Source organism: Mastacembelus armatus, chromosome 6, assembly GCF_900324485.2.
Source record: "Mastacembelus armatus chromosome 6, fMasArm1.2, whole genome shotgun sequence".
In the NCBI taxonomy this organism is placed as follows: domain Eukaryota; kingdom Metazoa; phylum Chordata; class Actinopteri; order Synbranchiformes; family Mastacembelidae; genus Mastacembelus; species Mastacembelus armatus.
This window is the reverse complement of record NC_046638.1, coordinates 12,748,627-12,775,102: the sequence shown is the minus strand read 5'-3', so window position 1 is coordinate 12,775,102 and position 26,476 is coordinate 12,748,627. Positions and strand designations below refer to the sequence as shown.

General features: G+C 41.6%; 1 protein-coding gene across 1 annotated transcript; it reads right to left on the bottom strand.

Annotated features, from left to right (window-relative positions):
- Positions 1-4,191: 4,191 nt before the first annotated feature.
- Positions 4,192-24,904, bottom strand: ric8a (RIC8 guanine nucleotide exchange factor A). The gene is made up of 14 exons (XM_026311740.1): positions 24,821-24,904; positions 22,282-22,329; positions 19,239-19,452; positions 18,831-18,982; positions 18,630-18,710; positions 18,176-18,275; positions 17,699-17,886; positions 13,027-13,121; positions 12,775-12,925; positions 8,780-8,875; positions 8,517-8,661; positions 7,211-7,355; positions 4,589-4,708; positions 4,192-4,447 (listed from the first exon to the last, which is right to left on the bottom strand). Exons 1-14 carry the CDS (start codon positions 24,902-24,904, stop codon positions 4,306-4,308), a joined length of 1,761 nt encoding a protein of 586 aa, XP_026167525.1. The 3' UTR covers positions 4,192-4,305.
- Between the last annotated feature and the right edge of the window lie 1,572 nt (positions 24,905-26,476).

The window sequence follows — 26,476 nt, the reverse complement described above, 5'->3', positions numbered from 1 at the left end:
TATCTGTACTAATACGGACTGGGTGTAATATGTCAGGAGCAAAAGGATGCCGTATTGTTTGAAGGAAATAAAAATGATCAACCTACAGAGGACTACAGAGGATTCAAAGACACCCCAAAAATCAAAGTTAAAAAATTATGCGGCAGGTTAGTCCAGTTTACTGAAATTTCATTGCAGCAACTCATAATGATAGTCAGGAGTTTGTAGGTCACCCATACGCTTGTATGCATGCCTGACAACATCGGGGCATGCTCCTAATGAGACAATGGATGGTGTCCTGGGCCCCCCAGATCTGGACCAGGGCATCACTGTGCTCCTGCACAGTCTGAGATGCAACCTGGTGGCGTTGGAATGGACCGAAACATGATGTCCCAGAGTGTTCTTTTGGATTTAGGTCAGGCAAGCTTGGGGCCAGTCAATGGTATCAATTCCTTCATCCTCCAGGAACTACCTGCATACTCTCACCTTATTAGGCATTGTCATGCACCTGGAGAAACCCTGGACCCAGGAACCAGCATAGAGTCTAACAGTGGGTCCAGGGATTTCATTCTGATACCTATTGGCAGTCAGGGTCCTGTTTTCTAGCCTGTAGAGGTCTGTGTCTCCCTCCATGTATATGTTTCCCCAGACCATCACTGACCCATCACCAAACTGGTCATGCTGAATGAACTAAGAGACAGCACAACATCCCCAGTGGCTTCTCCAGACCCTTTCATGTGTGATTGATTTTGATTTCAGGTCTCAACGATCACAAAACAATGATTCTGTTTTTCAAGTTATTTTGGCCTGCGTTCTTAATGCATGCACTTTTCGCCCGGACTCTCTCAGCCTATGCTGTCGGCGAAACAAGTCACGTGTGTTATATCTGGTGGCATTTAAAAATCAGCGTGAGTGAAGACGGCAGAAAGAGAGCAGCCACAGAAGTCTTTGGTCAACAAAAGAGGTAGAAGCAATTCTGTTGTTTGGGAACAGTTTGGACTCGAAGACGTGGACGTGGATCAAAAACATATTATGTGCAAGATTTGCTATGCAGTGGTGTCGACACTGCTCTTTATACATTTGAATAAACTTTCAATATTAGATTCAGTTGGTTTCACTCAAAATGTTAATAAACCCATCCACTGTTTCAATCACACCCTTGATCTTGTTCTGAACTATGGCATCGAAGCACCACTTCAAATATCTGGGGGTGGTACTGGATGAAAAACTGGAGTGGTCTGCCAATGTGGATGCAGTGTACAGGAACAGGCAGAGCAGCTTCTTTTTCCTGAGATGGCTCAGTTGTCTACAATACTGTCATAGCAAGTACACTGTTCGATGTTGTTGTCTGCTGGGGGAGTGACATTACGGACAGGAACTGTAGGTGCCTGGACAAACTGGAGAAGAAGGCCAGATCTGTTCTAGGTAGGGGGCTGGACCCTCTGAGAACTGTGGTGGGGCAGCAGATGTGGAGGAAGCTCCTTGCTATAATTCAATTCAATGCATATTGGGGAAGTGGAATCGCTTGTAATAATGGAAGGAGACTCTGGGTGTTTCAGTGATTAAAAACAAAGTAAACATCCACATTTAAAAAGAGCTGGATGTAAGAATTTATTCTCATATCTCAAAGTCAAATTGACAATGTCCCTGCCTTTTGCAAAATGTGTTGCACTGATTTAATTCAGACCACCTGGTTCAGGTAACCCTGAACCTTCCCTTAGTTATGCTGCTATAGGCCATCAGTGCACTGAACTCCCCCTAAACCTCAGATTCTGATGGATGTTTCTTCTGTTAAAGGGAGTTTTTCGCCAAGTGCTTGCTCATAAGGGATTTGTTGGGTTTTTGTAAAGTGCCTTGAGATTATTGAAATGTGATTTGGTGCTATACAAATAAAACTGAATTGAATTTAACTTAATCAGTATGTTCCCTGTCAGGGACGAAGAATGGCTCTGGCAGCTTCTGTATCCCATCCTGATAATACTTTATAAAACACATTGTACCTTTTGTTTCTCTGTCACTCTGGCAGACTGCTTTAGCACTCTGCAAAGACAATAAAGTATTTAAATCACATTTAATTCTCAGTTCACAAAGGCACTTGTTTTTGTACTGAGTGCATCCTTTATGGAAGGTTATACATTCATGTCTACCTCCAGATAATATAAGATAATATTCGCTATGACAAAAATTATCAGTATTTTTTTAAGCAAAATAATACAATTTAAGTGCAGTAACAGTATCAACGACACCCATGAGACAACTCTATCATTTAAAGATATTTATTTTACTTTTTACAATAGTTGAAGCAATAACATAATATAAAGAAGTATAGTTTCCATTTAATATTTAATATCTTTTATGATCTACACTCTTTCTTCTCTATGAAAATAGTTAATCTTCAGTCTAACATTTTAACATTAGCACTTTCATATTTCACTTCTTAAGATACAACATGAAACCAATAGGCATTTAAACTTTACAGACTACATGGTATTATTTTACACTGACTGTCCTACAGAAATAACTTACCCTTAACTATAGAAACCTTTTGTGTAGTGTATGAGATTCTGCCATTGTGACAGAATACCTTGGAGCTAGGTATGGCCACAGTATTGAATATGAGTGTGGAGTATGGAGCAATAACAATGACCAATTAAACATGACTTGTCCACACATGGAGCTCAGGCACACAAAAAACTGAGCAGGAAAATTAAGTGTAACTAATAACTGAATCCATTAAAATTAAAACAGCAGATGATGAAAATAATTTAGAAATAAATTACTTGTTTGCCTGAAACAAACTGTATTGTTGTACCTGTTTATTCTGTAAGTGTTGAAACAAAGCATGAGACAGCCATCTTAAGTAATTTCATTAGATAAACTTTGAGAAATTAAACTGGCTGCACATACTGTAGTTTATTTATAAGTCTGAATTTTGAAAGGCACCTGCCTAACAGGAACCTGGGGTGTATACGAGAAGGCAAGTTTAACAAACTCTGAACTTAACTGTCAACATTGAGTTTAATAACCCTGAGATGGGAGACTGAGGTTTTGGTTCCACAACAACTAACTGAGTTAGTTCAGTCAACTCTAAATGGATTAACTCTGAGTCACCTGAATGCACAAGGATTATAAAAAAACATCAATTTAGCTCAAATATAATGATTCACCATGGCAATGGAGAAACAAAGTCCACATTTTTCATGAGTGGAATCAGAAATTCTTATCGGAAACAAAAAATACTTTTCTGTTTTTCCATTGGATATTTCACAGATAGAAAATTGTGAAGTCGAGTTCACCTTAATTTTACACTGGTCTGACAAATTATTTTTTTAAAAATTGAATTAATTTTCCAATTTTCTATTTGTGGGGAGTGCGACTCCTGGGCAGGAGTGTGTAGGGGTTATTTGCTATTTTTTAAAAACCTTTTTCTCCTGTTTCATTTAGCTAAGAAGGTACGGTAAGAACTCTGTTTTTTTATTTCTCATGCAGGCAAGCTGGATTTTTATTTCTAGTCAGTGGGGGTTTTTGTTTGTTATTTTAACAACAGTTGTTAACAGGCATAACAAGCAAAAGTGCATTACAAAATTCATTCACATAAGCATTCTTGCTTTTTCGGCGGTGCACTATTGTTGTCATTTGAGTCAAGAGTGCCATCTAACACTAGTGACCACTAGAAAAAATGACTGTAAATGTACACATATAAGTCACTTCGCTATCTAAGTCACATGACAAGCCTGAGGAGTAAAAAAAAGTGTGACTTACAGTATATTCTAGAAAATATGGTAAACTACTCTGAGTTTTTACTAAACCAGCTTTCTGGACTAGCCCCGTTTGACGAATCAAAGGATAGACCTTATATTTTTTGTGTATTTGTTGAGCTTCAAAACAGTGAGCTTGAAGCAAATTTCAAAATTGGAGGGATCAGCCAATCTGATGTGTGTCACTGTGAAAAACCTTTGGAAACCTAAGAAAATGTTAATGATTAAATAAACAAAGAAATATCTATACTTTGGAAGCTAATGAACAGCTCAACTGCACAGCAAACCATGTTGTGGGAGGAGAGCTGGAGTCTCTGACGGTAAGGACAATATTGAAAAATTTTCCAAACCAACACTTTTATAGCCAAGTTCACTGAAAATAGTTCTGTATTTGACAGTATAGCACATACATAACCAGCAATGTTGTTCTTTAAGCAATCTGTGGCACTAATCCCAAATTTCCATACTTCACACCCTTTAGAATAAATAACCAGAAAAGGCGGCATATGACTATTTAAAATAAACAACTGTCACATGGGTTATTTTTTCCCTTATGTGTCTGTGGTTACTAAGCCTCATCTTCACCGCCTGAGTTAGCTGGGTCTTCTGACTGGAACAAAGGATTGTGGGTCATTTTATGCAGATCCTTTGGAGACATCTCTCTCATCTTCCCATCCATAGTCAGCTGCATGGGCTGTATCACATTGGTCCTGCGGCAAGAAATGGTTTAATGTGTTCATATGTCAGTAATGATGAAACTACAGTAACCAACAATTTTAGTTACTGAACTGATCAGTCCAAACTAACCAGTTCACGTGTTGCATGTGTGTGTGCTTTCTGCTTTTACTGACCTAGAAAGTTTGTCAAACATGTTGACCAGCTTCATAGCTTCATATTCCTTCTGTTCCTCTGTCATTCCCTCCATGGGATTGGGTTGCTCCTCTTCTACAACTCCAGTTATTGGGTTAATACTGTAGAGGACAGAAGGCAAGAGAAAGTGAAAATTTAAATCAGTGTATTTTTTCTGTGAATGAGGGAACAAGATGATTTTCACATCATTTTGAAGCAAAAACTCTAGGCTACAAGATGCAGTTCTCAAAAGTCTTGTGAACCAATGTTGTGTACGTGTTTTATGGCCTTATTTGAGTGACTTAAAAATGTTAGTTTTCCACTAACCATGCATAAACACTGTTTTCTCAAAACTGCAATCATGTATAAACATGCTGCTCACATATTATTGTAGCCCAGTTTGTGCTGATTACAGTGTTATCAGACTTGAGCCAGTAATATGTTTAAAAGCAACTGAAAAAAGCACAAATGTCATGGCATGTCAAAACTTGTCCAGGTCTTCAAAACACCCTTAGAGCCCACAGCGTTAACAGGGGTGGATGGCTCAGACATAACCTGTCTTCGATCTACCAGACTGCCCTTTCATCTATTCCCAGCAAATAAAGGAACAAATCAAATATCTGCCAGGGAGGAGACATTCTTGGTGAATCAGAGGGGTCACAAGGTTCTACCATTAGATCTTAACGACCCTCACCTGAGCTCACTTCTTTTGATCACCTAAGATTCAGGCCAGGTGTGAAGCAAAAGCAACTCAGGAAGCTGGGTCTAACGACTCACCTGATTTACATAGTTCAGCTAAGGAGCCTATGGGACTAGGGGTGGAGTGAAACCAACCTGGAAGATAAATTGGAGGTTCCATACCAGCTTGCAACTGATGAAGCCACTTGGATGGCGAAGCGTTTTGACCTAAAAACTGAAAGTCCAGTTGCCATGACTCAACCTCTAAACAGGTCTTCTGTACCTGCTCTGGGTGGAGGCGTCACTCCCCTGGTGGTGGTTGCTGACGGGAGAGGGAGTCCACGAGCCGGTTCCTCTCTCCTCATTGATATGTTGCCCACATACTGGACAGACGTGGGACTGCCCATACTGAAAGGTCCAGTGACACCTTCAGAAGCCATGCAGACCTGGTGCCCCCCCATGTACTGAGACCTGAAAGCTGCTGCCTAGTCTCCTGAGCTTGAACAGTTCACTCCAGCGTCCCCAGGGCAACCGAACCAAACAGTTCCCCTGGTTCCACAGGGACACTACGGAGGGTCTTACGAAGGTTATCTGTAACTCGACATTGGGGTCGCGGGCACCTGACAGCTGGGCGCAGTGCCTCCTCAGGTGTCACAATAAGGGATGCAATAGCTGGCTTGACCACAAGCATGTGCGCCAAGCCAGCCTCCACCACATTGTGCATGGCCGCCAGTGCTCGACCATCGGCTGAAAGCTGTTACAGGGCTCCGGGGTCTCTCTAGCAGGCATGTAACTCCCTCAGATATTCTTTGAGGGGAACAACAAAGGCAGTAGGGGCCCGCCCACGCCTGAAGAAGGCACTTTCCAGGGCTGACTCAGCCTGCTGCAGAACATCTTCTTGCAAGCGCTACACAGCAATGATGTATTGCATGGAATTATCTCCTGCCTCACTCAATGAGCTCTGAGCAGAGCTAGACAGCTAGACTTTCCCTCTTCCTAGGGGAAGTCATTGCAACCGTGGGCTCAGCCATATGCTTTGATCAGCTAAGCGGGGCTAATGTCTCTCGCCCTGAAGGGGGGAGGTCACCTTCACTTCCGACAACAGTAGCACCAACCCTCAGGAATCAGGATCAGGTTGTGGCCATCATCAGCCCCAAGTGCAGCCCCACAGGTCACACAGCAGTGACACCTCATCCATGATGAGAGGCTCCACTGTCTGTACTGCACAGTTGCATGGCCCAACACAGCACCAAGCAGCAAAGGTTGGAATAACCTGCTAGACAAACCACTGCACCATAAGCTGGGTGGAGGGGGCGTATACACCACCTACCCAGCAAAGGTTATTACACCAAAACAACGGGCTGATGTGGCGTGCACTTCCCTGTCGCTCCAACACGACACCGTAATGAAAGATCCAAATGTCGAAAGCTGGGAGCGAGGAGCACGAATGCTGCAGTCATCAGCAGAGGCTTACTGACAAACAGAAAACAACCACAGCATTTCAACTGCAGCAAAATAACCCTACACCTATCAGAGAGAGCTGGGAGAGGGAGCACAATACCACCATCAGCAGTGAAAACAAAGAAAATATATATGCACCTGAGGTGGGTTCTCAGATGCACACTGTCGCAGCCCCTGGAGGGCGAAACTCCACTTCTCTGACTGACAGGGTCACAGGGTTTCCCAGAGACTGCAGCTTAGTGCTTTGCTTGCTTAAGCAAGTGAAACATAGTACGAACTGCACTCAAGAAGAAAAGAGGAAAAAGCCTCGGATGACACCGGAATATATCACCTCTCACAGTCACAGGTGACTTTTTTGGTACAATTACCCGAACGAAGGGAACATTCAGTACTTTCAGCAATGCCCCCTGGCGGTCAGGAAGGTTGAAGAAAAACACACTATGTCAGGCACTGAGTTAAGGTGACAGTGTTGAAGTGGTACTAACTGGTCTTTGGCCTCTCTGTATTCTTCTGTCTCAGAGTCTTCATCTTCAGAATAGATCCCAGAATCTCTGCCCCCCCTAAGTAGTCCTCTGGCAGCCAGCAGACCTGCAGCATTACCATATCCAGTGTACTTAATGAACCTTGAAACTGGACAGAAAACACATTAGTTGTAATATGGCGGTATTTATACACCTTACAAGACACTAGTGCGTTAATACATTGTCCACAAACCCAATCCAACAACCCTTTGGTTGGAAGTATAACCTGAGATGGTGCTTTCCTGTTTCTTGGGTAAGCAAATTCACTTTCTGTTGTTAGCGTGTTGTGCTGTGCATTTCTATACACCTTTTTTATAAACTAGCTCTAGTACAACACACCTAGAAACTAACTAGATTCTCTGTACAACTCCTAAATTGTTACATATTCCTGAACTAGTCAAGTACCATTTTTTTGACCAGTACATCTTGCTATTTACAACATGTTACTTCTGATTCACTAGCCTACCAGTTAGCTCTGCTAGCATGGCCTCTCCCTCTCCTTCTCTCTCTCCCTCTCTATCCTGCTTGGTGTGCCACATGTTTAGTTATTCCTCTGCCTACTTTACTGATATTGATGCCTGTAATAAGTGTAAGGGCTTTGGCGGTGAAGATCAGTGAATTGGAAGCGTGGCTCTGTGGCACCACTTTTGAACAAAAGCCAGTTAGCCAAGCCCATTGGCAGACGTGCAACCGAGCATGTGGCCTCTTAGCTGTATGAAGGCCGGTCTCAAGCAGCCGAGAGAATTAGCCTGGGTGACTAGTGCTAAGCAGAAGCCCACAGCTCATCTGTGCATTCTCGGCTAAGTCTAATGGCCCTCCATGGACGGTGTCCTATCCAAGTACTAACCAGGCCCAGCCCTGCTTAGCTTTAGAGATCTGATGGGGTCAGGCACTCACGGGAGGGTTAGGCTTCCTAAATTTTCTTTTGTCTTTCAGCTGTTCCCATTAGGGGTCACCACAGCGGATAAATTGATCAGCATGATTGATTTTGCGCAGGTTTTATGCCAGAACCCTTTCCTGACACAACCCTCTCATTTACTTGGGCTTGGAACCAACACTGAAATCGCACTGGCTGGTGCAACCTCAGTGGCTGAGTCTAGCCGTACTTGGTCTTCCAAGGCAGTCTCCCATCCAAGTATTAACCAGGGCCAGCCCTGCTTAGCTTCCAAGAACTGATGGGATCATGTACTCAAAGGATGGTATGGCTGCCAGTCACAACAACTCATTAAAAAAAGAAAAATCTGTATGAACAAACAAAAATTTCCCTCACCACTCTCTTTGCAGAGAACATAGAGGAATTCTGCTGCACAGTCCTTGACGTCAGTATCAATGTGTGTCATAAGACGGACGAGTTTGTTTCTCAGGGTACTTCCTACCTCTGGCCTGATTTTCACATCACGCAGAGGGGGAAGCACCTAAACACACACACATTCACACAGAGTAATACATTTACATTCAGGCCATTTTAACGCAACCACAAATGCTAATAATTCATATATTCATAGAATTTATTTTCCTCAGCACAGTATATACCTTTGACCTGAGGAACTTCCTGGTCTCTCTGTGGATGCGGGCACTCTCAGTTAACAAGTTCAGTGATGGGAGAAGGGTGTCCTTCAACTTATGTCCCTGGAAGATACACAAAAACAACATCATTTATAATTTCATAAGAAATCCATCCAATCAGCTGGAGTGCAATAGCAAGAAAGTTTGTTTTGTCAAACACATCAATATGATGTTTCTTGTTTGGCCAGATTTCACTATGTGTTCCCAGATCATAGCAGTTAGCTAAATAACTACACCAAAACCACAAAGGCCAGAAAAAAGTCCCCCAGCTGATGGACTCTCCACATAGGCCATAGAGTGTGACATTGGTGGCTTGAAAAGGAGGTGTGGATGTGTCGCATATCTCCCCATCTGACTCCCTGTCCACCTCTCTGTCAAATTAAGGCAGAATGCCTGAAAAAATACACATAAAAAACTAAATAAGACCAAAGTGCAATAAGTTACTTTCCACCACTGGCTGTCAGAAAAATAGTCCACTGGACTGCGCTGATTATTAGTTAAAAATGATTAGTTAATAGTTAATAATTAAGAACAGAGCTCCAGCTGTAAAAGTTCATTTGAAGTATAATCAGAATCTAAATCAGAATCGGTTTTACTGCAAGGTATAGCAAAGAACACTTTACAGTAATAGGAATTTGTCCTGGTGTCTTGTGCCGGCATATATACAGGTATGGAGTATGTACACAGTTTTAAAATAAACTAGAATAAACGTAGGAGTAACTGGGGTACTGTTCAGCAGGCTGACTGCATTGGGGAAGAAACTGTTCTTGCGGCATGGGGTCCTGGTCCTGATGGACTGGAGTCTTTTGCCAGAGGTGAGGGACTGGAAGAGTTCTTGTCCAGGATGAGAAGGGTCAGCTGCAATCTTGGCTGTGCGTCTCCGGGTCCTGGAGATGTACAGCTCCTGGAGAGATGGGAGGCTGCGGCCGATCTCCTTCTCTGCAATATGGATGACACACTGCAGCTTGACCTTGTCTTTGGCTGTGGCTGCAGCAAACCAGACCGTGATGGAGGCTGTCAGGATGGATTCGACGATAGCAGTGTAGAAGTTCACCAGCATCTTTGAAGGGAGGTGAAATTTCTTCAGCTGCTGCAAGAAGTAGATCCTCTGCTGAGCCTTCTTGGTGAGGGAGCTGATGTTCTGCTCCCACTTGAGCTCCTGGGTGATGGTGGTGCCCAGGAAGCAGAAGGACTAGACAGAGGTCACCGGAGTATCACAGAGGATGAGGAGGTGGAGGGGGGCTGGGTCCTTCCTGAAATCCACAATCATCTCCACTGTGTTGAGGGAGTTGAGCTCCAGGTTGTTGGTGCTGCACTATGACACCAGACAGTCCATCTCACTCCTGTAGGTCGACTCATCCCCATCAGAGATGAGGCCAATGAGGATGGTCTCGTCTGCAAACTTCAGGAGTTTGACAGACTGGTGAGCAGATGGGCAGCCGTTGGTGTATAGGGAGAATAGCAGAGGCGAGAGGACACAGCCTTGGGGGGATCCAGTGTTGATGGTCTGGGAGTCAGAGACATGTTTTCCCAGCCTCACGAACTGCCGTCTGTCTGTCAGGGAGTCCGTGATCCAGCTGCACATGGAGTCAGGCACATTCAGCTGGGAGAGCTTGTCTCTGAGCAGAGCTGGAATGATCGTGTTGACGGCAGAGCTGAAGTCCACAATCAGTATCCTGGCATAGGATCCGGGGGAGTCCAGATGCTGGAGGATGAAGTGAAGGGCCATATTCACAACATCGTCCACAGATCTGTTGGCTCTGTAGGCGAACTGTAGGGGATCCAGGAGAGGGTCTGTAATGTCCTTGAGATAGGACAGGACAAGGCGCTCAAAAGACTTCATGACCACGGAAGTCAGGGCGATGGGTCTGTAATACTAAGTCCTGTGATTCTTGTCTTTTTGGGGGACTGGGATGATGGCTGAGGTCTTGAAGCAGGCTGGCACATGGAAGGTCTCCAGTGAGGTGTTAAAAATGTCTGTGAACACTGGGGACAGCTGATCGGCACAGTGCTTGGAGGGGGAGACAGAGTCTGGGCCTGCACAGTGGAGGGGGAGACAGAGTCTGGGCCTGTACCCTTGCGGGGGTTCAGTCGTTTGAACAGTCTATTCACATCTCCCTCTTTGATAGAGAGAGGTGTGAGCGGTGGGGGCTGTGTAGTAGGTGATTGAGGTATGAAAATGGACATGGGGCTGCTGCTGGTCAATGGCTGGTGCAGGAAGGAGTGGGGGAAATCAGGTTTGTCCCAATGTCTTTCAAAGCAGCAGAAGAACTCGTTCAGGTTGTTGGCCAGGCTAAGGTCATTCACTGAGTGGGGGGCTCTCAGATTGTAGTTGGCGATCGCCTTAAGCCCTTTCTAGACAGAGGCAGAGTTGTTCGCTGAGAATTGCTGTCCCATTCTCTCACCATACACTGATTTAGCTCTTCTCACCCCCCTACTAAATCTGTACTTAGCCTCCTAACTTTCACATGTGGCTATTTCACACAGTTGTAATTAGCAACTTGCAGGAATTTAGATGCCATCCTATTACTTTGCTACATTGAGATTCACATGGATAGTATTTATTCATCATTTTACAGAAAGTTTCACCTAGCCTTGATAGGGGAGTGGTTACACAATTTGTGACAATCGCTCAGGTCTGGCTGCCAACCTGTGTCTCCCCATGTTTCCTAACCACCCCTCTATGATATACTGTTGAAGGCAAAAAAAAATGCAGTTGCAAAAAAAGTAATGGCATGATGTACAATTTCCTGGTTTTCTGAATTAATTGGTCATGAAATATAACAAATATCAACAAACACAATATTTCTAAGCTGAAAAACCACAAACACCATCTTCCATGTCTTTGTTCAACACACCAATTATACAAACTGATGGTGGAAAACGTAATGGTAACATTAGGCACTAAAGATCATCTGGAGTCAGGTTTTTAAAACTTTGGAGTCCAACCAATGAAATAAGAATGGAGTTGTGGTTTAGATCTACCTATATATATAAAAACACTCAAACAGTGTCAATGTGGTATTCACAAGCAGCATTAGCTGATGTGAGCCCTGGCTCACAAAAAATAGTTCTCAGAAGAGTTGTTGAATTATATGTAGCTGGAAAGGGTTACAGAGTAATCTCAGAGACTACCAATATTCATCAGATCATAGTCAGACATACTGTCTGTAAATGGAGATAATTTGGTACTGTGGCTACCCTCCAAAAAAATGAGGGCCCAGCCAACATCCATCAAGGCACAATTCAGAAGGCAGAATTCTCAGTGAGATAAAAAAGAACCCTTCTGAGCTGATGAACATCTCTGTTCATAAGTCATCAATACATATGACATTGACCAGGCATGGTATCCATGGCAGGACATGACAGAAGAAGCCATTGCTCTCCAAAAAAACTGCTGCAGCAATTTGAAGTTTGTAAAAGACCACCCTGACACTCTACAAAACTACTGGGAAAATGTCTTGGGGACAGATGATATGGAGGTAGAATTGTTTGTATCGATCACACAGCACTAGATATGGCATAAAAAGAGAACCACACACCAACATAAAAACATAATCCAAATAGTGGAGGAAGCATCATGATATATGGGACTGCTGTGCTGCTTCTGGACCTGGACTACTTGCCATTGTTGAGGGGGCACTGAATTCCCAGGTTTACCAAGGTATCCTATAGGATAATGCCAGGGTGGCTGTCTGAAAGCTGAGGCCAGAAGGAAAATAATCCTAAACATCAAAGTAAATCTGCTACAGAAACATGGCACTGTACGTTTTTTAACTGCAACCTCCAGCTGGTTTCATAGCTGTGTTCAATTGTTTGCTTTTACCTACAAAAATATGTAATATTAACAAAACAAGTACCACATCAATATTACAGTTGCAAATTTTAAATCATGTCATTTGGATTATAATTCATCAATTCATTTTTTATTGTAGAAATTGAAGTAATGAATCTTGTCTAACCCGATCAAGCCTTTTCTCCATGAATTCCAGTAGCTTGTTGACAGCATCCATGTTGAGCCCCATGTACTCAATGGAGGCTTGTTGCACTTTGGGCATCAGTAGTACATCCAAACAGGGCAGAGGGAGGTTACCCAGCAAGTTAACCGTATGGCTGAGAAAACCAAGAGGAGGGAGTTAGTACATCACAGAAAACAATAACTGTGAAAATCAAATAAATAATTAAGAAAAAACAGGGAACATTTGTTGTCCTACCAGTGGAACTCCTCTGTCCGCTCCTCACTGTCTGTATGGCTTATTAGGCAGTGTCTCAGAATGGCTGCCAAATGTCTGTACCCTGCTGCCTCCTCCTTCATACACAAAAAATATGCACATAATGTTAACATGCTTCAAACAGAACCCTCATCACTGTAAATGTGTCTTTCCAGTAGAGTTTCCATTCGCTTGGCTGACTAATGTTCTGACAGTAAACATTAAGCATTAAACCTGCATAGACATTTTTGTGACACAACATGCTCATTAAATTCATTTTAAAACATCTATGCATAATAATCGATTACAAGTACTCTTGTTATTGTAACATAAGGACCATTTTATTTCCTTCCTTCATTGAGACAGTCAACTGCTTTGGAGCAGACTGATGGAATATCTAATCCTGTGACCTTTCATCTAATTCCTCTGTGCCAAATGTGATATAAGACCTGTATGAGCCACAGTATCTAAAGATGCTGTGAGGACCAACAATACCAATAACATGGGAGTGTGAGCATCAACGGATAAGAGTATATCATTGTGAACTCTTAATGCAGACTCCTTTGATAAAGGACTGTATTTGTAGGAATACTTCTAGAACTTTAGAGAGGAGTGGTGCTAAGATTCAGCAAAGTATTGTTTTGGACCCAAGTTTGCAGACAAAAGTTTTTTATTAAATACAATACAGTCAAGTTGGAGCTACAGAGTAACTTGGTAACTAAACATGGATTAACAGAAAGCCATTTGGCAGACAGTGTTTTTGGCACAGGAGTGAACTGGGAGATTCTCATCCTTCAGACACAATGATCCAGAAATGCTGACAATGGGAAGCAGGACTCCAGGGGCCAGGAGTATCAGTGTGTTATTAAGAAGACGTGGTTATCGTGAAAGACCCATAGGGAGCAACAGAATCAGTGATCCGGAAGACACACGAGGAGCAGGTGAGTACCAATGCCAGGGAAAACAGGAGTCCAGGAAACACAGAGAACCATCTGTTTAGGTCAACACAGGAACAGGAACCAGGAGAAAATCACTGCTGAGACCAAGGTGAGTTGCCAGGCAAAGGAATATCCATGAGTGTCAGGTGTTTCTCGTTAGATAATTCCCTCGTAGCCTCAGCAGGGGGAGAGATACACATACACCACAAACACACAGAGAGGGAGAGAGAGAGAAAATGGGAGGGGAATAGCCTGGGTAGATACCTGACAAATAGCAGATGAGATATAGGTTGGAGAAGATAGAGGAGTCAAGGTAAGGTGACCACAGCATGATTGAAGACAAAAGGGCAATCGAGCCCAAGATAGTAGAGCAAGTGGAGTCCAGGAATGAAATGAAGTCCTCAGGGCAGAGAGAGGACTCAAGGTTATTAAACTAGAGAATTAACAAAGGCTGCAGCAAATTCTTCAGCCACTGAAGTAGCAATCAGCTGGAACCTACGGTTTGGACCTAGGAGGGGTTGCAACTTTAAAAATTATAAGGAAGTGATCCAAAATTCTAATGTCAACAGTCTCTTTGAGTTCAACAGTAGGTCCATGGGACATAACAAGGTCCAGAGCATGTCCTTGTTAATATGTTGGATCCTGCACCATTTGCTTAAGGTCAAAAGAATCCTGCAAGGATATAAAATCAAATCATTTGCTAATTGGTTGTTGGGGCAGCAGACATGGATGTTAAAATCCCCACAAATTAAAATCTTATATTTTGGCACAATACTTGAAGAAACATGAGTAAATGTTTTATACATTCTAGGTGAACAATAAACCACTGCAAAAAGCACAGAAGAATAAAAATCAACCGTATATAATTGCAGCTCGAAGCTGGAGAAGTTCTCAGTAGGAATTAAATGGCAGCTAAAATTGTCTTGAAAAATAGAAGCCAAGCCTCAACCTCAGCCAAAGGTTTGCAGAGAGCTAAAGAAGGAACCGCTGGGAGGGAGAAGTTCAGAGAAGACACTGTTTTCACCTCATTTCAGCCAGGTCTCAGTCACTAAAAGAAAATCCAGCTCACAGGAGTAAAAGAAGTCATTTAAAATAAAGGTTTTCTTCATCATTAGATTGGTGTTGACCATCACCTCGACTCCCCAGGGACATACACGAGGATCCTGTTTGCTTGGTCATTCTCCACCACCTTTGGAGGTGTTTCCCATTTTGACCTTGGGAACTCCAGCCCATACTTGGCACAGATGTTCCTGTACACTGTGCCAGCCACTTGGTTATGGCATTCCATGTATGCCCTGCCTGCTAACATCGTACAACCTGCTGTTATGTGCTGGATTGTCTCAGGGGCATCTTTGCATAGCCTGCACCTGAGGTCCTGCCTGGTGTGGTAGAGCCCAGCCTCTACTGATCTTGTGCTCTGGACCTGTTCTTGTGCTGCTATGATTAGTGCCTCTGTGCTGTCTTTCAGTCCAGCCTTTTCAGCTTTGGCCTGAGATATTCACTAAGTATTCCATTGCTCTGGGCCATCTTCCTGATCTTTGCTGTTTCATCTCAGATGGTGGCTCTGACACTCACCAGTCCTCGGCCTCCTTCCTCTTAGTGTATAGTCTCAGGGTACTGGATTTGGGGTGAAACTCTCCATGTATTGTGAGGAGCTTACTTGTCTTGACATTGGTGGCCTCTATCTCCTCTTTTGGCCAGTTTATTATGCCAGCGGGGTATGTGATTACCGGCAGGATGTAGGTGTTGATGGCTTGTTCTTCCCATTTAGCTGACTTCTTAGGACTTGCCTTACTCTCTGTAGGTATTTGGCTATTGCTGCTTTCCTTGCGGCTTCTTCTTGGTTCCCATTTGCCTGTGGCATTCCAAAGTACTTGTAGCTTTCCTCAACATCCACTATGCTGCCTTCTGGCAGTTAAATTCCTTCAGTCCTGTCAACCTTCCCTCTTTTTATTATCATCCAACCATACTTATCCAGTCCGAATGACTTTCCAATGTCATTGCTGTATATCCTGGTGGTGTGGATCAGTGAGTCGATGTCCTGCTCACTCCTGCATACAGCTTGATGTCATCCATGTACAGGAGGTTTCATCGTCCATTTCGTAGTCAGTATCCAAAGCCAGTCTTAGTGATGATCTGGCTGAGGGGGTTCAGGCCTATGCAGAACATCAGTGGGGACAGAGCATCTCCTTGGTAGATGCTGCACTTGATGGAGACTTGTGCAGTCGGCTTGAGGTTGGCCAGTAGGGTTGTTTTCCAAAGTCCCATTGAGTTCGCTATGAAGATTCTTAGAGTCCTATTGATGTTGTGAAGCTCCAAGCATTCCAGGATCTATGTGTGAAGCACTATGTGTGACGCTATGTGTGAGGCTTTCTTGTAGTCAATCCAGGCAGGTTGGTCTGTCTGGTCTCACAGTATTAAGTGACTGCTTTATCTACCAATAGTTGATGTTTTGCTCCCCTGGTGTTCTTGCCCATTCCTTTCTGGGCCCCGCTCATGTATTGAGCCATGTGCTTACTCATCTTAGCCGCTATGATGACTGACAGGAGCATCCATGTTGTGCAGAGGCAGGTTATCGGGCGATAGTTGGATGGGACTGCTCCCTTTTGGGGGTCCTTCAGGATCAGGACTGTCCTGCCTTCAGTCAGCCATTCAGGGTGAGTTACATCCATTATCAGCTGGTTCATTTGAGCTGCCAGGTGCTCATGGAGTGCAGTTAGCTTCTTTAGCCAGTAGGTATGGATCATGTCAGGTCTTCATGCTTGAGACCCTTTCTTGGATATCTGCCATTGTGATGGTTACTGGGTCCTGTTCAGGGAGGTTGCTGTGGTCTGCTCTCAGGTCCACCAGCCACTGGGCATTAGTGTTATATGATGCCTCCTTCTCCCATATGTTTTTCCAGTATTGTTCAGTCTCCAGCCTTGGAAGGAACCACTGGGTTGGTGGGTCTGCTCTGTTACTACCCTACACTTTGAATGGTTCAGCTGAGAACTCTTCAGGCGTGTAGCTTGGTAGTCTCCAGGGCCTCTGATATGGACAGCTTGTACTTCTTACTCAACTCTTTCTTCAGTTCTGATAGTTGGCTAACTTCTCTCCATGTTGCCCTTATTTTTGTCTCCAACCTCCTTCTCCATGCAGTATCCTGCATGTGGTGCAGTGGTAGTGGTGATGTTTATCTTGTGACCAAACATCTCAAGGATCACTGTTGCTGTGGTGTAGTGATTGTTCATGATGCTGCATTCATTCATCTATAATATATATATTTCAAAAAAACTTCCCTTCTCACCCTTATGGGTGGTGTGTGTGTCTTCCTCAATCTCGGGTCCTCTACCAGAGGCCTTGGAGTTTGAGGGTTCATCACAGTATCTTAGCTGTTCCAAGCACTGCACTCTTCTGGACTGAGAGCTCTGATGTTGTTCCTGGGATCTGTTGGAGCCACTCTCCCAGTTTCGGGGTCACAGCCCCGAGGGTGCCGATTACCACAGGGACCACTGTTGCTTTTACCTTCCACATCTTTTCTAGTTCTTCTTTCAGCCCTTGGTATTTCTCAAGCTTCTCATGTTCCTTCTTTCTGATGTTGCTATATGTATATACATATATATATATATATATATATATGTATGTATATACATATATATAAAGAAACAACACAACTAAAATAAATGAAAAATAAATAAAAAATAAAATAAAAATATAAAAATAAAGTGAAAACTGCCCTAATGTCATTTTCTTAGTACCTCATCAACATTGTGCCTATTTGTGTCAAAAGTAATATTGAACAGTATTTTCAATATTTCCACGGCTAGTTCTGTTTGCTGCCGGCTCAATGGGGGTAGTTTTTCCGGTGGGACATCGTCCAACCCTGCCCTGGCTGTCTCCAAAGTGTCTGGCCAACACAGACCCAGTATGGCCTCCAACTGGTTACCTGAAACACACACAGGACAGTTATCAACTCATGCTCTTTTACCTGCTGTTTACAGAATATATATCTATCAAATTATGACTAATCTATTATATGTCCTGTTATAGTTTTATCTTCAAATATAGGTCTTCAGAACTGGTGCTAGACACATTGATGACCTGGAAGGTGAGTTGCCTCTTAGTTTTTGTTACTTTGATGACTAATAACCTAAAGAAATATTGTTGGTTTCGCAGGGCAGTAGTTACAGCGACAGCAGTTGCCTGGGTTACACTGATTACAGGAAATCGGTTACCTAACAGACTGATGCCATGAAGTGCCTGAGCCAGCTGTGCTCTGATATCAATTCTCAGGGCAGTGAGCAGGAAGGTGAGGCGCAAGTCAAAGAAATGTACCTGAACAGAGAGAGCGTAGACACGAGTCATTCTCTATCGTCACAGTAGGTTTGGATATCAAAACTTATTAAAATGTTTGATTCCAACTTGACTGTACGTGTTGCACAGAGTATTAAATGAATACATTTAATACTAATGAATACATATCATAGTAATAAATATAGCATGTAATATAAAACCAAACCACTAAACAAAATTAAATATATGACATGATGAGCACAGACCTGACAGTGTGTGAAAACATGAAAACTCACAAAACACATTGACTCAAAACACCATCATTTAGTATTCTTCCTGCTTTGGGGCTACAGCGAGCAGTTTAAAACATGTACCGTACCTAGTTGATAAACATACCTCATGGTTACATGTAGAATGATGACACTGTTTCAGCCTCTCTGCCACACCCTTTATCAGCTGTAGATCTGCTGCTACCACCTTTGATCCATCCATACACCCATGGAGATAAATGTTATAAACTTGTTCCAACCTAATGAAATGTTGTAATCTGAGGATTTCATGATAATTCAGGTAAAAAGAGGCAGACAGCAGACTCACCTGTCCTCTTTCACTGTGTAGCAAAATGTTGCAAATAGACTTAAGAGCCTCAACAATCACTTCCTGGTCAGGGTTATCTGAAGGAGAGAAAGCTTCCTTCATCACCTCACTGCACACTTCTGCTTCATTCCCTTCTTCTGCTTCACCCTCTACTAAAAAGAGAAATGATGGCACAACCATGTAGGTAGGTGCACATTTAAATGTTGAAACTGAAATGTATAACAAAGTTTACAGTTATTTATTTGTTGTATATTTTACAGTTGAATTAGAACTACTGTTATGGAATCCAAATAATCTATAGAATGTCTAAATTTAGAGTTTCCAGTTTATACCAGACAAGCAATGCAATGCAAAAAATAAAACAGAAGTACCAGGATATTAATGTACAAATATGCTGAAACAAATTACCTTGGCTTTCCACCAGGTGGCTGTTGGCAGGTGTGGCAGTACTGGCCACGGCGATGCAGGCATAGCGTGCAAGGGTGGACATGGCAGAATGGCTGATGAAAGGGTCAAGGCAGTCTTTGTCTCTGGACAAGATTCGAACTGTTTCTAGACAAGCCAGCTGGCAGGAAGGCTGCAACTTCCTCTTCAGGAAGCCAAGCACCAACTCCCCAAGACACTGCATCGCATAACAAACATATGAATTTAGACCTATATTTTAGGATGCAAAAATTGCCATAAAAATCTGAATCTCATAAGTAGCTCAATACAAAATTGGGTATTTAATATTGTTTTGAATAATGTTTTAATTAAAATACCATTAAATGTATAATTTTGAAATATTCAACCTTGAAAAATCATCTATCGCAACTTATGTGGTCCGAAAGAAAAATATGTTAAAATTATAAATAAAAGTAATATGTAGGAATTCATATTTACAATTAGGTTTTCACTGGCTTATAAGATTCTTATCTGTATCAATTTGTATACAATTTTTACTCACTTAGGTTAATTTACTAGTAGAAACACAGGGCTTATTATATACAATATTCAACTAAGCTTAATACATTAAATTACCAAATGTTTCAGTGATCAAATGTAAACTCCCACTAATGAGCACTTCATTAAACTACTTTATTTTAAATATAGGAGAGAAAATAATCAAAATAAAAAAATATAAAGAAAGCATTCTGCTGAGTGGTATGTGGCCTCTATGAGTTTGTCTTCAGGACACCACCCTCAGTCCATTGGTCAGACTGAGAGAGCCAACCAGGACCTCGAGTCGACCCTTCGCTGCGTCACTCCCTACTTAAGCATCATGCAGATCTCAGTCCACGTTCTACGCTTCAGTGCTCAGGGCTTTAGTTTAGATTAGTTTAGTGCAGTTTATAAAAAATGGCACCGGTAAAGATGTACTCTCTTGTGCTTTATTTTTTTCTGTTTTTCCGGCTTTCTGCAACCAGAGAAGAGCTCTGGTCGGTGTTTACATCCAGCCTCATGCCTATGTTAGCGTGGTATTACCCAGCTGACTAGATCACATGGATGAAACAAAAACACCAGGACTCCCTGCTCATTTTTTAGGAGATTTTAACAGAGTGAACCTCACCCATGAACTGCCCAAATACAGACAGCACATGCCTTGTCCCACAGCGCTGGGTCTATCTGATCACTGTTTGATTCACCTCACCCAACCTACCGGCAGAAACTTAAAGCTGCAAAGCCTGTGGTGAAGACATTGGAGAAATGGACTGAGGAGGCAAAGTTGCACAGCTGCAGGGCAGCAGGATACATGCAGAGACCTGAATGAACTCACTGACACTGTGACATCATACAACCTCTGTGAAGACGTGTGTACCCGCAGACCTTCTACACTTACAACAACAAACCCTGGCTCAAAGTAAAACTAAGGCAGCTTTGTCATGCTAAGGAGGAGGCCTACAAGAGGGGGGACAAGACTCTCCATACTGTGTAGAACAAAAGACTGGCAGACAAACTGAGAAGCAACATCTCTCACCCCTCACACCACAAGCAGCTGCTCACCCTCCCCACTACATCTGGCATTCCATCCCTGACGATCTGTGAAGTGACGTTCTCTGAAGTGTCAGAGACAGAGTATCAGTAAAACAGACTTCAACAGACAAGTCGGACTGCAGAAAGAATCACTGGTGCCGATCTACCTTCCATCAAGGACCTGTACAAATCACAGATCAGAAAGAGGATAGAGCAGATTTCTGCAGACCCCTCACATGTAGGTCACAAAGTGTTTGAAGTCCTCCCCCTCTGGGGAGAACACTGTATGCCAAAACAATCAGGAACAAAGACAGTTTCTTTCCCTGTGCCATCACACCGATGAACACTTAACACTAATCCATATTGTCTGATAACACAACACTGTGAACAACCCACAGTGCAATATCTGTCCAAGTGCAATAACTGTGAATAACAACGGTAAATACTATCTAAAACAACTGTATATATTGTAAATATACAAAAATCACTCAGAAGCACTTCTTCTCTCAGGACTTGACCTACTTCTAATTAGGGCTGCTCAATTATGGAAAAAAATCACAATTATTTTGGTCATTATTTTACATGATTACTCGTTGCCTTTGGAAAAGTGTTACATTTATTGAACAAAACAGTGAATTCTCCTTAAAAAAATAATACAAAATATATTCAAATGTATAAATAGCAGTTTTGCCATCACCACGTAGCAAATCTTCCACATAATATGTTTTTGATCCACGTCCTCTTCTTCGAATCCAAACTGTTTCCAAACAACAGAATTGCTTCTACCTCTTTTGTTGACCAAAGATTTCTGTGGCTGCTCTTTCCACCATCTTCACTCATCCTGATTTTTAAATGCCACCAGATACCACATACGACTTGTTGCGCCGACAGGCTGAGAGAGTTCGGGCAAAAAAGTGCATGCAATAAGAATGCAGGCCAAAATAACTTGAAAAACAGATTCATTGTTTGTGTCATAGTGCTTATACTAACGCTTGTTCAGAGAATTTTTATAGCACGCCCTCCCCCTGCCAGCTACCTGTCTAATGTGAGCTGTCCTGCGCCCCCCTGAACCCACCACTTACTTCCAACTCCATATATACTATTGTTTTTAAAAGTGCTAAACAAATAAGAGTTGCAGTTGTATATATACTATATAGCACATTCTGATATAATACAAATTCAGATATGGATGAGGCTGGCATGACATCACAGCCCTTTGGAACTTTAAACAAGCAGAGGAAATCCACGAGAGCAAAAAGATTCATGTGTGAGCACAAAGTTTTGAGCATGAACAGAGGAAAATTTATCATTTCTGTAAAATATTCTTGTAGAAAACAGCATTTAAATCTCGAGTGGTTTTAGTTTTTTTGTTACAAAAAGTCCTGAACAATACTCAAGTAACCCTCAAGAGAAACTTATTTCACCTAAAGAGACAAACACAAGATATAAGGGAGTCATTTACATTTACATTTAGAAGGATATGTGAGGAATACAATACCTCTCTGTCCTGCTTTTCTTCCCTGTTGAATGTGAAGCACTGGTTCATCTGAAAAATACAAAGCAGAAAGCACAAAGATTGATGTGAAGTAAAGCAGAATAGGCAAAACATCAGAAGAGATGAGAGGAAGAAGATGGTAAGGAAAAGAAAAAAACATTAAATATTAAAATCCTGAAAGTGTGACAGAGAAAAAGTGATCAAATAAGTCAAGTTACAATCAGAAAAGCATCCTTTCTATGTAATCTATCATTACAAGCTCTTGTGGCTGAGCTAATAACAGATTTTATGGGGTGTGTCTTCAATCTGAAGCATTAAACCAATTTACATGTAATTGCATATAATACAAGAAAGTGCAGATTTTACTACATGTAATAAAATATATAGCCGAAACAAAGTTTGGAGTGAGTGTCGTATGGAAGTAATTCAAAGCCAAATCTTTTGAGAAAGCACAAAGCCAATTTCAAGAGCTACTCAGCATTTGACAGTGAGTTCTTATTTCTGTGTCTGCTCTCTCCCAGTTTCTCTATGTGTTTTGGCAGCTTCTGAACACCAAAGACCACAACACCTCAGAAACACATATCGTTGACCCAAAAAACAGCAACAGGACACACCCATTTCTGGATGTCACGTTCGTTTTATTTTCAAAGTCTGCAGAGGGAAAGAAATGACTCTAGAGAAACATTCTGAAAATGGTGGAAAAAGTATAGGAAATGGTTATTCAGTTATGTTATAGTGTATCTGTGTCACTGAATCATTTTATAACAAGTCATCACCTAATATGAATTTAATTATCATTTGTATCTACATGGAGTATGATCAAATCGTAGTAAATCCAACCAGCCATATCAGCTCATTAGATGTCTGAAGTAGTGACCATAAGCTTTGAATTTTGTGAGGTGTTTGCTCAGATCATCTGTTACGCTCACGATTATGTTCTTCCTTGCACTCAAATCTGTGCCTGCTTGCTCTCAAATGCTGAAACTGCAAACTGAATAGCTGTCAAACTTGTGTTTGTGTTCTCTCATAAGATTTGGCTTCAAATTACATACATAGTGTTGACATTTAGACAACCTGAACGAGGAGGAAGACACACCACTTCACTAATGAATGACTTTTATAATGCATTTCTGCTTGTTGTTATGTCTAGCCTACATTCTTCATAGACTAATTTATACTATGATTAGTATAATTACAAATGTGACCTATACACCAAAGCAAGGTATATATGTTTTTTTCTCTTCAACACAGTTTTTTTTGCTAAAAGCAACTTCGGCAACTTCTGTGTGAATTTTGCATGTTCTTCCCGTGCTTACATGGATTTTGTCTGGGTACTCTGGTTTCCTCCCAAAAGTCCAAGAACATGTCAGGTTGATTAGTGATGCTAAATTGTCCATAGGAGTGAGTGTGAGTGTATGTGGTTGTTCGTCTATATGTGTTCTCGAGATGGACTGGCAACCTATCCAGGGTGTACCTCTGCCTTTCACCTGAAGAGAGCTGGGATAGGCTCCAACAGCTCCATGTGACCCTAAATAGGCATAAGTGCATATAGATAATGAATGGATATAGCTTTATGTAAGGACTTGCATAAAGGTATAGACTAGAGACTGTGCAGCTTATTTGAGTCTCCTGCAATACTAAGCTGCTCATCTCTGAGAGTGATTGGAAGGATTAGTGATTAGTAGGATTTGACTGAGCAGTAGCAAACTCTATTTGTGTATCAGAGAATTTAATCCTATTGCCTTCAAGATCAACTCCCACACAGTCAATGTCTTTATTGCTGAGATAACATGCAGCACTGCTAACTTAGGGTTGGCTGATAGCAAATTGTAAAGCCCGAGTCTGCTTTTTGCACAGAATAAGTACTAGTCCCTGTACACACATCAATATTATTTTCAGCAGCAACAAGCAGCTGTGGTGACAAAGCTCTACAAACCCAAGCATACACTACCAGCTCATCATCAAATAGCACACTGGGACTAGATGGTGAATACAGTGCGTCATTTAACAGCACTGCATAGAGGAGTGGGTGTAAACAAATCCATAACTAAGAGTGTGAATCTTTGATTTGCAGTCATTAGGTGAACAAAACACTCCTCCAAAAGATATTGCTCTCTGTCTGCTGGATGTGCAAAAAGGCAGCTATTTGCTATAATAACACTATAAAGTAATAGTGTCAATGTTTTGCTTTTGGCTATGACCAAATAGAGAAAAACATCAAGTGATGCAGTTTTAAACCCACATAGTGTCTCTAAAATGGAAAGCTTTATTTTATCTTCAATATTATTTTGTAAATCAAAAGGGAAACTGCGTCACATATGAGTGTTTTATATTTGGTATATATATAAAATAGCTAGGCCAATAATAATTTCGTGATTTGCAACATTAACAATAGCTAGACCAGCACAATTGAGATCTTTGTAGCTTACCTAAACACTGAACAGAAGGTCGTTTATTTTTAAGGTAATAAAAAAAAAAACATTTTCATTGTCAGAACAGAGACTATGTGATAAACCGAGGGTACCCTTGCGCTGATGTTTACCTCCTTGTTGTAGCCCTGTAGAGCCGTCAAAGCAGTGTCTTGCTCTCCCGTCTTCATTTGCTCTATTATGGTATTTAAATCCATGTTCACTGTCAGTGATCTAGCTGCAGCTTCCTCCTGAAATCACGTCAAAGCAGGACTGTGTGAGTGTGACACTCAGGACTGTACAAGCTAATCGCTATGGTTTGTCTGGTTTGTCACCACCCACAGTTCACTGATGTCACAAGCCGCCGAGAAGCGATAAATAAGATTTTAAACAAGCCAAGTGCTATCTTTAGGTGTCTCCGTTTCGTTTTTTCTCCAAGCACACAACACACAGAGCATCTTTACCACGTTTGGAAATAAGGACGAAAGAGATAGATTTAAGGTAGTTTATTCCACACACTGGCCAATAACATTTGAAGAGGAAATGTGATATAAGTGGTTTTCTGTAAAACAGGGGAATTATAGAATACAATGAGCAAAGAGTAACAGATCTGCATAAAATCACAAACATAACGAATGCACAGACTAAGGTATGATAACACATCATATGACTGTAGTACTCTAAGGCCTATGTTTACATTGCTCTCTTTTCACACAATAACAGCAAAATTCAACAATTCGTTTGCCAATAATGTGCTATTCTGACATTTGTGTGATGTAAAGTTACAGCAAGTGTATACAGAACACTTCCTGTGGTATACCCAATGTCTAATCAGAGACTTGTTTAAATACCCTTACTGTGAAGGGACTTCCGGAAATACTATTTCCAGTTACATTGATGCAGCTATATTAGCTGCAGGGAAAATGTCTGCCGCAAGTCACTTACACAGCTTAAACAAAAACACATTTTACTAACGCTGCCAGTGACCACATAAGAGAAATGTATAACCATATTTAGGTATCTCTACTCTAATGGGATAGTCAATTAGTGGGCATTGAGGTTAATGAAATTAAAAGTAAAGTCTGGCGAGTGCACCTGCAGTGCGATTATTTCCATCAAATCAAGTGTTGATAGATAGATAGATAGATAGATAGATAGATAGATAGATAGATAGATTCACATAAGACAGACATTCAATACCACATATCGTTTACTCGCTGTTATGACGCCCTTTGTTATCATAGATTAAGCTCTTTATTTAGTTTTAGGATTGACTCATGGACAAATGAGTGAGTCTAATCCCATTAAACATTATAATTTTTACTCATGTTTTTCCTGTTTTATTTTCTTTACTTTTATATAGGCTTACTTTTAAAATATTTTTATAGACATGTATCTTGATCTGGTACTATTGATGTTGAATAGCTGAGTTTTGCACTTAAATTTCACTGTACATGTTACAATGACAAACTCTAACGCTAAATTCTAATCTAAATTGCTGCTCGGGTCAGTGTGTAAATTTGAAAGTAGGGCTGGTTATTGTTAAGAATGTCAAGATAAATTTATTGAAGATTCAGCACATAATTCTCATACACTCATCATGAAAATGAAGTTCATGTCGGTGTTCTTACATTCAAATTTACTATAACATGATAATATTCATTATGCCTGTCAGACAGAGGAGGATTTGGGGGAAATACTATTTAATGTTTAATTTCAATGCCATATGTCAGAACAAGATCAAAGGTGTGATTAAAAGAGTGGGTGGGTTTATTTACATTTTGAGAGAT